The sequence below is a fragment of the Boleophthalmus pectinirostris genome, unplaced genomic scaffold, assembly GCF_026225935.1.
Source record: "Boleophthalmus pectinirostris isolate CB_2022bp ecotype Guang Dong unplaced genomic scaffold, ASM2622593v1 HiC_scaffold_1, whole genome shotgun sequence".
NCBI classification, from domain to species: Eukaryota; Metazoa; Chordata; class Actinopteri; order Gobiiformes; family Gobiidae; genus Boleophthalmus; species Boleophthalmus pectinirostris.
In genome coordinates this window covers 30,032,698-30,045,586 of record NW_026570970.1, presented here as the reverse complement: position 1 = coordinate 30,045,586, position 12,889 = coordinate 30,032,698, and the positions used below count along the sequence as shown (strand labels likewise).

Here is a 12,889-nt window from a genome sequence, read left to right as displayed (position 1 = left end):
AGGTCATGACAAAAATTTGAATTTTCTAAAACATTTTTTCATACATAGTGATGAAAACTGAATATACTACTACACTTATACTACTACTGTACTAGAGGTTTTTTCATTTTAGTAGATACATTTAATAGTAATAAGATAATCAAAGTGGTTTTCAATGTATTATTCATACACTTCACACTCTAACCCTATTCAGTCCAGCAATATAGATTGAAATAATGGTTAATTCAATAATCCTTTTGAGAGGACTTCACTCAAGATATACCATTGTTGCATTATTGCTGTAGTTCAGTCCTTTGCTAAGATTTAGTCAAATTATAGAGCACTTTTAAAATGGATAAAGACACATTTGAACACATGTATTCCTTCTGACCTGATTTGGTATAGAGCACTAGAACATTGGTCCTGGTTCGGAGCAGCTTCTTGAAGTCTTTGTGGTCGTTCACTTTCTCAATGAGAGGAGACACCTTCAGCGCATCCAGCACCGGCACCAGCCACACCTGAGGACACACGGACAGGGACTTTAATACAGAGGAAGACTTTGAACTGGTTTAGTTAGTGGTGGACAGATTACTAAAATATCTATAATATTGTAAATGCTGTTTTTAGATATGTTCAATTTGAATATCAAACTAACCATTTCATTAATAAGTAACATCATGTAACTTAACAACTTGGGAGCTGGCATGTCACCTGAATTATTCATTTTGAATAGAAGATAAAACCATTTCCATGCAGACATGAAAGAGGAGGCCGTCCTTCAGGCCAAGTCAGAATCAGGTTGGTGGAGATGCAAGCTTGCTCACTGTAAGTCCACATCTTTTTTTTTCCTCCACGCTTTTAATAGTAAGAAAACCAACAAAAAACATGGATGCGTTTTGAAAATATAGCCATAGTCATTAAAATTCCTGACCAATGTTAAAATTTTGTATCCTTATCAAAATCATACCTGGAGTTTTTCTCCAAAATGGAAAACACTGTTTTACTTTGTGATGTCATGTGGTAATAAAAGAAGTTCTCCACTGTGGTTTTGGACTCCATACACCTTCACAAAGAATCATTTTGATAATTTTATTCCTGGAATTGTCAATCTCTACTAAAATAAAGGTAAAAGGTAGATGTTAACTTGAAAACTACCAGTTCATGACATCATAAGTCGGTACAGAGCATTTTGAGCTTTGGAGATGTAGACAGACTATATATGATTACGCTGTGTGAATGAAATTTCAGATATGTTTTTGAAGAGATAACACCATTATAACATCTTAAAGCTTACAAGAGTGAATTTTGCATAATATTTAACAATTCAAAACTAAGTATAACATCTTTTGAATGGGAAAAAAGTTCTCAAAATATAGCATACAACAGGCAACTGAATCTCATGAATAATGCTTTTTTTTTTTTTTTTTTTTTAAACACGTTGATAAGAGAAACCAGAATACCAACCCTGACACGGGCAGAACATGCAAACTCCATATAGAGACACCCCATCAATCACTCCACGATACAAAGACTTGGCTAAAACACTGCGTCCCACCTGCGCGCCTGGCCACTGCTTTGTTGACAGTCTAAACATTAGCCAGTCTAAAGCAGTCCGGTCAGATAAAAGAGCCAAAGTACGCAGGGCCTGATAAATTGAGCAAAGCTGTTGAATATAAAAAGTGATTATAGCGCGGGGGATGCAGGGCGTATTGGGTGCATCCTAATCGTCCTTGTGCCTTCAGTGTTGATTAAAAAGCTCTTCATTTCTGCTTACGGCCGAGTAAACGAGACAGCGAACAGGCCCGTGCTCACTCAGCGCATCCCCGTGATGACTGATACCAGCGCCATCAAAACAAGCACCTGTCCAAGCCATTTTACACCTTTCATTCCCACTGGAGCCATTATGAAACACGGCTTTATAGATGCGTTTAGCTATGCTTAAGGTTTAAAGTGGCACTGCGGAACTTTTATGGTGGAGAGTTTCCATGGAGGTGTTCTTGCCTGGAAAGTTTCAAGTTAGACAAGCCTTAGACAAATCAATAAAAATAAGCAAGTGACAATAGCAGGCCAAGTTACAGTTCAGATCTGTGGAGAGGTGTCCTGAATGGTACTTTTTTTGTTCCAAATTCTGTAATATTTATTATATAAAATGACAACAATAATGATAATGAATACTTTAATTATTTGAAATGAAGCTGTACTTTTGGGGGTGACGGTGCCTGGAAGAGCTCTGTAAATAAAGTTGCATTTGACTTGATTTTGGAAACATTCTATAGGGCACTACCACCCAGACATCAAAACATTTCAGCAAAAGTGATTTAAAAAAAAAACACCCATTCTTGTAGTTAGATTTTTGGGAAGTAGTACCGGTAGTTCCTTAACCTGTTTGGTATACTAGTATCTTTCAAAAGGCCAGTATTATGTGATTGTCTGAGCTATGTTATAATGCAGTTTCCTCATCAAAGTCAATCAAACTTTATTTATAGAGCCCTTTACAACAATGAAATAAAACATATTTTGCGTAGCCTCTCTGCATTACTAACATACTTGTATATTTAGTCTGAGTTCTTCTCTCAAAGCAGAAAACACTCACTGTTTATTACTTATTATTAGTCTAACTACATCTCCAAAGCTCAGAATGCTCTGTTCCACCTTGTGATGTCATGTGGTAATCCAGGAAGTACTCCAGTGTTTTTCAACTCCATACACCTTCACTAGAATCATCTGGATGATTTCAGTCCTACCCCAATCTCTGCTGAACAAAAGGTAAAAAGTTTCTGTTCACTTGAGAGGTTTGGAGATGTAGGCAGACTAATAATAAAGTGTTACTCAAATGAATTAAACAAAACACAACTCCAGGTATGTTTTTGATGAAGTAACAAAATTATAACATGAGTTAGAGCTCACAATTTTGTGCAATATAGGACCTCTAACAGTACCCAGCCTTATTGTGTAATACTGTTTAAAAATATGAGCTGCAATAGATAAATGTCAGATTGAGACACCCAGTAACAGTACTTATTGTGAAACAATTCAACCCCCCACAGCACAAATATTATTGTACTAAAAAAAAGTAAATCCACTAATGTGAAAAAAATGCACCCATGATAAATACTTGGGGCCAAATAAACCTTGTTCTGCCTTTCGTTAATTGAAAAATACACTGACATAGTAATTATTGTGACAGGCCTAAGTAGCAACAAACAAAAGAAGAGCCAAGGCAAAAGCGCACGCCATGCAGCCTGTGTCCCAGCAGAGTCTGGTTTGTATATGGGACATTACGTTATGGTGCGAGCCTATAAAACACAAGGAAGAGCTGATGAATCACAGGATCACAAAAGCCAGATGTTTAGGTGTAAAATATGGTACTCACATACACAAGATATGACCTCATTCACATGAACAGTACATGTGCAAGCACTGTCTCTAATGATGATTAATGAAGACTACCGGAGCCCATTAGAACCACAGCTATTGACTTTGCTCCTATGGTTGAGAGCAGACACTGATGCTAATTTAGATAACAACTTACTTAAGGATTAATATGAGAAAATTAGGACAAATTTAATACTTGTACATTAGGGATGTAACATATTAGGGGTGTACTGGTACACAAAAATCACGTTTCGGTATGTACCTCGGTTCGGTTTGGTTCATTTTCAGTACAGAATGGGACCAAAATGCAAAACCATTTGCTTGTTGTTTATTTGTGTGTTTATTAAACCAAAATAAAATAAATGCTAAGTGCTGCTTGGTAATACTAATAAGTTAAATACAATATTCTCAAATAAGCAACAAAAAATTAATAATAATATTATTAAATAATAAAATATTCAAAATAAATTCCTTGAAAATAGTAAACAAAACTTAAAAAAAAAAAGTGCAGCACTAACAGTTCCAGGATGAAGTTTTACTCAGTCTTCATATTTTTGGCAACAACTTGTCCACATTGTCTGCAGAAAGTGCAGATCTGCTGGTGGGGGGAGGGCGAGGGAGGACATTCTGTACCGGCAAAAGGTGAGAGTGAGGACTGTGGCACGTTGACCGTAGTTTTGTGAGGATTCACGTGGTTCGGAGTGACATAGTCAAGGCAGGGGGCAATTGTTGTCAAGGTGGCCATCCTAAGTATAAAGCTCTGCGGTAAATACTGTCACCCCAATCATGGATGAGTTCCCTCGTGAATATTAAAGAGCCGAATCTTCCGTGGAGCTGCACATGTATTGGTGGAATATAAACACACAAATTGCACAAAGTCGTGCACCGTCCTGCACTGAACTGAATGTCCCGTAACGGGGACACCCCTAAACTTTCTCAGTATCTCAAGGTACAGTATTGCAATATTTTGTGGAGGCTAACAAATCTCTGAATACGCAACTTTTTCCTCTTAAAATGCCTTAAAAAGATTTTATCCCAAATAACTAAGATTTAAAATGGTTATAAGTTATTTCTTCATGTAGTCTGCACTGAATCGGTGCAAAGGATCATGTATGTATGGTCTATGTAGTTACCTCTGTTTTTTTAGCCATCACAGCACCATAACTATTAAATTAAGTGAAGAGTCTTCGATATTGTGATGGTTCATTAGATTATTGTGAGACCATTGACGATACGACATCACAATATTTCGGTTATTGTTACAGCCCTGTTATACATGTTCTTTGCACATTTCGCCACAACTGAATCAACATAACAGTTTGGCAACTGGCAAAGGCTGCAATAATTTTGATAATCAAATGTCTGTGGCAAAGAACGTATCTTGTCTTTTTAGAAAACTCCTTTAGATCACTACAAACATGTTTAACAAAATACTTTTTTTTTCATTTATTAGTTCATATTTCAGTCTTCTCTCAAATATTAATGCCTCCAGTTGTTTACAATGTGCAGTGCTGACAGTATCCTACTTTTTATACATATCAAAAACTCAGTACTTTTTCACAGAAAGTAAAAGTGCTCCACTGTGTTTTAAACTTCACACACCTACACTATCATCATTTGGATAATTTCAGCCCAACCCCAATCTCTACTGAACAAAAAAAAATAGCTGATAACTTGAAAATTACCAACTAAGCTTTTAATAATTGCCATTTAAACTAAGCGCATTATTACATTTCCATTGAACTCTGCTTCAAACCACATGCTTACACAGGCAGGACTGTCTGTAGACCAAAAAGACCCAAGCTGATCATAAACTATTAGAGAAGACTGAAGCGTGATCTCAATTAAAATATAATCAACTGCACAGATCTAACGCTATGGCAACAACGTCCATTAAGATTCAGCTGTGACTCGACATGAATTAGTTGAATCTGCCGAGGCACGTCTTCAGAATGGGGAGAAAGTAGCGTTTCCCAGGCAACGCAATAAAACCCCCATAGACACAAGCACTCTACCAGAAAATCTCCACAGTGCGCCTTTAAGCTTGTAGTGATTTGCACATGTACCATTATGTCATTCATTGGCGTTTCATTTGATCGGACTTACTTAATTCTCACTACATTGGTTCATTCTAAACTCTTTCGTGGAAGTGTCATCATTTTGCCATAAATCAAACTCAAAACGATGACTGTTTCTTGTTGGATCACAGAACTATTTTTATCAGCTCTCATCACGCCGTCCTTAATAAAGCTCTGTGTACTTATCGGCTCGTAGCTCAGTGCCACTTCATAATCTGGCTGCTTTTTGTTCTCTTCTTGGCGGATATGAAACACTTGACCTTTTTCCCCAAATGTGTTAGTTATCGCGCTCGCCTCGCATCTCACACAAAGACTTTATTGCTCTTCTTTTTATAACTGATTGTATCTCCAGTAGCAAAGAAGTACGTTGTCCACCTGGAGCTGTGTTTCGTTCATGCAGTCAACAGTGTGTTTTAGAAAGGTTTAAGGTGTGGAGTTTGTGGGGAGTGAAGTGTCTTGTCCCAAAAAAGCGGGGTTCACACTACTAACCTGCAGTGAACATTGACTGAATTAGATTTTAATGGTCTGAAATTTGTCTTAAGACTAAATACAAGTAAGGGTGCACTCCCACTTTTGAACTGCGCCACGCTGAACCTCGATTGTTCTATGTCCCTGTGACGTCCATCCGAGCGCGCGCTTACCTAAGCACGCCCGAACAAGCCCGCGCTAGCTACCCACCTGTTTTCATTCATTCCGCACGGTACCCCGCTCTGTTGCTCACTCCCCGTTTGTCTGCTCCGGTCCCCACTACATATTGTCCATCCGCTCACAACCGCAGTAGCCTTGGGTGCACACAATTCCGCTGCCAAATCGTTCACATCCATAACTTCGTCTTCCATCCACCTTTCCTCAGTATCCATCTCCCATCCTCACGCCCCACTGACAAACAGAGCACCGATCTGGCACTTCCTATTTCCGGTTTCGTGCGCGGGACCTTAGCATGTGACGTCACTGCGACATCATCACCAAAAAAACACGGTTGATAATAAAATATTAATTTCTTATTTTCTATTGCTGCTACAGGCGCAGAGAGATGGCCATATAATTTACCATATTTTTGGGGGTTTTTCCTTATTTCGTTGTTATCAATAATTTGAGTTTTAAGGGTGAAAACCCACATTTCGTAGTTAATTGGCTTGGGGGAGGAGTCCTGGGGGATAAAAGAGGGCCACTCTCCCTCCCTCAGTCAGTTTAAACCTGGACCTGCAAGAGGAAGGTAATATACCATAGATTTAAGCATATTTTTGCTGGTGTGTCTATATATTGTAAATACTTTTTCTTTGCTGTTTCACTATTTTCTTGTATAGCACTCTTCAAACTTTCTTATTTGGGAACGTTAACACTTATTAAACACTCAAAAAACATCCTTCTGACTACGCCATCGTTATTACAGTAAGATAGAACCCCATCACAGTCCCACACTCACAACTGCAAAACTGAACAGAGTGACAGCCCAATGACATCATCGCACGGCTCTTTTTGTTTACATGTCGCAGCAGAGCAATCACTTCTGCAGAGAAAAGAACTCAAGCGGCATGAAATGATAGTGAGGCAGATCCGAGTCTGTGACGCGTTCCTCTGTGGGTTTATGGATGTAATAACAGTGCTCACAGATGCTGTCAACAGTTATTGAAGATAAGAGACGGATGTATGTTTATTCAGTTTTCCTTGTATGAGTAATATCAGAGCACACACAGGGCTCGTACTCTAAAGCTGTGCCGGTATGTGAGCAACTGTACAATTCTTTGACCCACCTCTTCCAACCGGGCCAAAGTCCAACCGATCGATTAGGCTAATGTGAGTGGACCCTAAAATAGCTTTTAACATTACTTTCCAGAAAGTAAGAGAATTTTAATCAGTGCCGTTTTCACCCAGGATGATCACTGAATTTGAAAGAAGCAAGAATGTTCCAGGTTCCTCTCCCAGGCCGGCCCTGTCTTTGTGTTTGCATGTTTTTTCAGGGCACTCCGGTTTCCCCATTGATCCAAAACATGCACAATATAGGTAAAAGGTAGTCCTCTCCAAGATTAACTCAAGATCTGGAGATGGGTCCCCGGGCGCTGCACAGTGATCACCCATTTATCTGTGGGTTTCTTCTAGTAGTGGGGAATACACTAAAAATTTGGGTCACAATCATAGACTGCATAAATTCGCATAACTAACGTGCTAGTGGCCACATTCCAAACAGGAAGTGATCATGGGGGCGCTTCCAGCTCCATCAAATTCAATTAATTTTACACTGAACTGTCACCCCACTCCCTTGTATTCCCCAATACATGATCTGGTGTTTTTATTTCTCTATTTCGCCAATAAATCAAAATATGGACATAAAAAATATATCATACATTTTGAATTGTTAATTGCTATTGTAACAGTCCTAGCTTGCCTTGGTTTGAAAACAGAAACACCACTTTAACACATGGCTGTTATTGTCAATGCCGTACCATCCCCTGACATTTAAATTCAATACGAGAGGAAATGTTTGCGAAATGCTCGAGTGCGTATTTATTTGCAACAATGAGCGTGTGCAGATCTGTTTTCTGAATCCATAACAACAGTGTTTATTAACCAGTCATAAATATGTATATGGTTTCTGACACTGTTCTCCATACATTGAAAAAGACAGCTTAGACACATTATAGACCACATACGGTTTCACGTTTGCAACCACAGTTTTCTAAAGGAGGACTTATAGGCAAACCTTATATCCTGCATTAGTGGTTTGAATTCAGCATGTCGAAGGAATAGTTTAATGGCTGGTGGTGTCTCAGTTCTGTACAGTTTAATAGACTTTAAAGGTCTATATCACACAAAATTGACTCTTGTGAGCTTGCTAGAATGCTAGAATATTGTTACCTCCTCAAAAACACACCTGGAGTTGTGAATTGTTTCATTCACATTTGTTTGAGTAACCCTTAATAATACTACTTCTACTAATAATAATACAACTAATTATTATTAATGCTTGAATTATTATTATTATTCAACCTGTTCCACCTTAAGATGTGATTTAGACATAATTTTCAAGTTACAACAACTACTTTACCTTTACTTCAGTTTTTCAATTTAAGAGAAGAACTCACATAACAGATCAGAATCTTTAAACCTAGGGTACTGGATTTATTCATTCCTTTTGCTATAAAATCAATCTTATATTTAGCTCTCACAAACCCTTGCTACAATTCACATTAGGGTTGGGAATCACAGGGTTCCTCACAATTTGATATGATACACAACACTTGGCTCACAGTACGATATTATCACAATATGCGATACCTGCAATAATCAATATATTACACTTGATAAATTGCTGTTTTGCAACAATATTATTCAAAATGAAATACTTTCTTCTTTCATAAATAAGCAACAAAATTGCCATGAGTCCCCCCCCCCCCCAAAAAAAAAAATAAATAAAATACTACAAAGATACCAAAAACACACTTGGTGATACTGGCGATACTGTATTACCAAATTCAGCATCACGATATATTGATATTTCAATATTTTTGCACAACACTAATTCACATGCATTCAATTTAGGCACTGGTTTTAGATAAAATAGGGAAGCAGGAGTGGACGAGCAACGCTCAGTCAACACAATCTTATTTTGAAGCTTTATATAGTGACAAGAAAATGCAGACATATATTCTGTGTCCCCAAAGTCTGGGCTATTGGACTCTCTTTGGAACTGTTAATACCAGCATCATGGCAGCTGTCACTTCATAAATATTAAGGAAAAAGGAGAAATTATTATTATTTAAGAATACATTTAAGATATGCTATTTTTGAGATATCCTCATGGTGATTCAGTGCTCCTGCTTTGGATGGATTCAACTAATCAAGAGTGAAGTGTGAACTCTCCGAAGCAGCAGATGGCTTAAGTTACCTCCAAAGTCACTACTGAATAATTAAAAGTGATAATAAGGCACTAAATGGTGATAATCATAGTTTATTGAAAATCAGATACTAATCAACACTAAAACTATTATCAAAATTAGATACTCATTTGAGCAAGCATCAATTTTAAAAACTCCCATTCAGAGGATAGAAATTAACCTTTCCTGAATCGCTTTAGAATGATCTTGAGCTGTATCAGAACAAGTATAAGAGCACATAGAAGAGACAGACACACAGATATATGTAGACCCAGTATATCGGACCAATATTTGCAATTATTAATGACCTTAAATCCTGGAACCTAACTGGATGACTAAGGGATTATGCAGGTATAAGGCCACAGGGTAATATAAAATAAAGTACTACGATTTAATGTTGAAAATGACATTTATCGACTATACAAAAACAAAGCTAGAAGCAGTACATAGGCTGACTTTCCATACATTGACCTTCCTTCCATAAAGCGACTGTACATTTGGTCATGTTTCTATAAAAGTAGGATGCTTAGTCAACAGCAGGTGCTTGGCCCACAGCCTCCATCTGCACAACAGGACGAAGTGCACTTCTTTGGGACGACTGAATCAGCACTTACCTCTGACTGCTCGGAGATTGGACCAAACTAATGAGCTTAGTAATGCTCTAGTGGGGCTGATAGCGAGGGACTATCTCAAGATGTTTAATAATGAGTAAATACACGGTTGATTTATGGCTGCAAACTTAAGGAAGAATCTATATAGACTTAAAAGACCAAGCAGTGTGTAAACAAACCTATAGCTCTTCCATGACTGGGGCTACAATGATTAAATCTGCTAATCATGATAAGACCACTATCTATAAAAGATCATTGTAATTGTATTTTCATAATCGTAATTGCCATCTGGACTATATAGACGAATCATGAAATTTAACTGGATTGGGTATCGGCTCCATGATATCGGTTCAATTGATATCCTGGTTGAGCATTTTATTGGGTGTAATAAGCCGTTTAAAGATTTATTCATGCAAAGTTGTTTCATAGTTTGCTGGATAAACAGATTGTGTCCTAAAGCAACTGTGTTTTGATGGAAATAAAATACTTTTCCCAGTCCATATAATAGTCTTTGTTAATATCAGATATCAGCAGATGCCAGAAGCCAAAGTGTCGTTGTCTGTATCATACCTGAAAAAGCTAGATCGGTGCATCCTTATATAAAACAAATACCTTTTTAGAACAAAGACACTCAATTTAGAAATATTGTCTATTCATCGTTAGTTGCAGCCCAAGTCACAATAACAATTTTGACATATTGAGTATAAATAAATGAATAAATGAAAGCAAGCTCAAATATACGAAAGATTTTTCCCACTAGTTTAAAGAACAATTTACTCATTGAGACCCAAAACATTGTTCCTTCTATGAGTTATCAAGTCGATATAGTAATTACCGTGACAGGTTTACATCTGCATAGGGATTTCCAATAGAATTAGCCTAGTTAAAATGTTTTCAGTTGGAGAGTCTTCTACCTGTTTGTCTCATGAAAATTGTATAGCTTTGCCTTGAATGTTCCACAGTACAATTCTGAATAGTTAAAAATAGGCTATTTTTATATTTTTGATGATGTCGCTTGTCTCCATGGAGATGAACAAGTTTTTCACTAGCATCCTTAAGGGGTTAAACATTTTATAAAAGTTACCACAGAAATATAGTAAACAAGAGCCATCTTTGACAATGAAAAGTGTACTAAATAATATGTCTGTCTCTTCCCTCTTGAGTAAATGCCATTATCGTCTGCCGCTTTTAAAATCAATATACAGTATAAAGGCCTCACAACAACACGAGGACATATATTGATTATGTGGCCAGTAAAAATATAATAACTTGGCTATAACTGCTGTAAAGGGACTGGGTGGTACAATAAGCCTCATGGTTCATTATGATAGTGTGTGGAGAAGCTTAGATTTCAATAAATGTGAAAAAGTGCTCCACCCAGGTATGAGCCTCCAAACACAGCAGCAATTCACCAATACTGTTCAGTGATGCAGTAATTACTCATTTGCAAATCACGCATAAGTATTTTTATTTGTATAGGCACCAAAGCAAAAGGGAGGAATACTTGTAAGAATACAAAAATGCTGACAATTTCTGATAAGCTTGTGATTTTATTTGGTTGATAGTAGGAATTTGTTCAAAGATTATATTTTAAAGCCATCCAGGAGCATTTGAGACAAGACTGAAATCTGAATGATAATAATATGATCCAAGAATCTTATTTGCATTTACTGTTTGCAGAGAAAATTATGCTAATGTATATCACTGCAGCCTTTGGAGTTTGTTAATTGCACGATCTATTACAGTTGTGTTCTTGTAGCCCTATGAGAGACCATTTTAAAGGTCCTAAATTGCACAAAATTGATTCTTGTGAGCTTCAAGTCATGTTAGAATGTTGTTACCTCCTCAAAAACAAACCTACAATTGTGTTTTGTTTCACTCACACATGTTGGAGTAACCCTTCATTATTAGTCTGTCTACATCTTCAAAGCTAAAAAAGCTCTGTTCCACCTTGTGATGTCATGTAGTAGTAGTTTTCAAGTTAACAGCCTATTTCACCTTTTGATCAGTAGAGATTAGAAATTCCATGTCTGAAATAATCCAGAAACACAGTGGAGCACTTCCTGTATTACCACATGACATCACAAGGTGGTACAGGGTGTTTTAAGTTTGAGAGAAGAACTCAGCCTAAATATGCAGGATTTGTGTGTTAAACATCTGTGAATGAAACAAAACACAATTCTAGGCTTTTGATTGGAAAAAACATTATAACATCGATAAAAAAATAGTCTAAGTCCTTGCATGTTAGTAATAAAGAATAATAATATAAGTTTTTGTTTTTTTTAATCAGATTTCTATAGTTATTTCAGCATTCTAGTTTGCAATGACTGTCAAAGCCCTGTAAATGACTATGCATATTTGAAATAAACCACTGTACCCAACATTTTAAAAATGTATTAGATTAAGTTAATTTTACACCCATTATTTTGTTTTAAAGCGATACAACTGAGTTTTAAAAGGCACGATTAATGCAAATTATAAGACATTAAAATGGATATTAGCACATACATGCAACAATTTATTCATAGATCTAAGGACCACATGCTGTGATGTGACCTTCACTGCTTACTTTAAAATTAGAATATTTGATCACATCCCTGGATATTCAACGATAATGAGGTTTACATGGATAGAAATTTACTGCACTAAGCACTGACAAAAACCCCAAATTAAAATGCTACAGTGGTTTCAGGAAATGTTGGTATTTAAAAAAGGTCCTATTACACAGAATTTACTCCTATGCGCTTTAAGTTATATTATAATGCTGTTACCTCATCATAAAATATATCTCATCAAAAACATATCTGGAGTTGTGTTTTGTTTCATTCACACATTTGGAGTAACCCTTTTTTATTTGTCTGTCTACATCCACAAAGCTCAAGGCTGTGTTTTAGGGATACACCAATCCAGCTTTTTCAATTCCGACATTACAGTATTTTTTTTCCCCTTTAAACTAAAATAAGATAAAACT

General features: G+C 36.8%; 1 protein-coding gene across 1 annotated transcript in view; it reads right to left on the bottom strand.

Annotated features, from left to right (window-relative positions):
• Positions 1-12,889, bottom strand: part of pdia5 (protein disulfide isomerase family A, member 5) — a 129,998-nt gene that overhangs the window by 114,411 nt on the left and 2,698 nt on the right. The window contains exon 2 of the mRNA XM_020920837.2: positions 371-497. Coding sequence (XP_020776496.2) covers positions 371-497 — 127 coding nt within the window. The remainder of the gene's footprint in view (positions 1-370; positions 498-12,889) is intronic.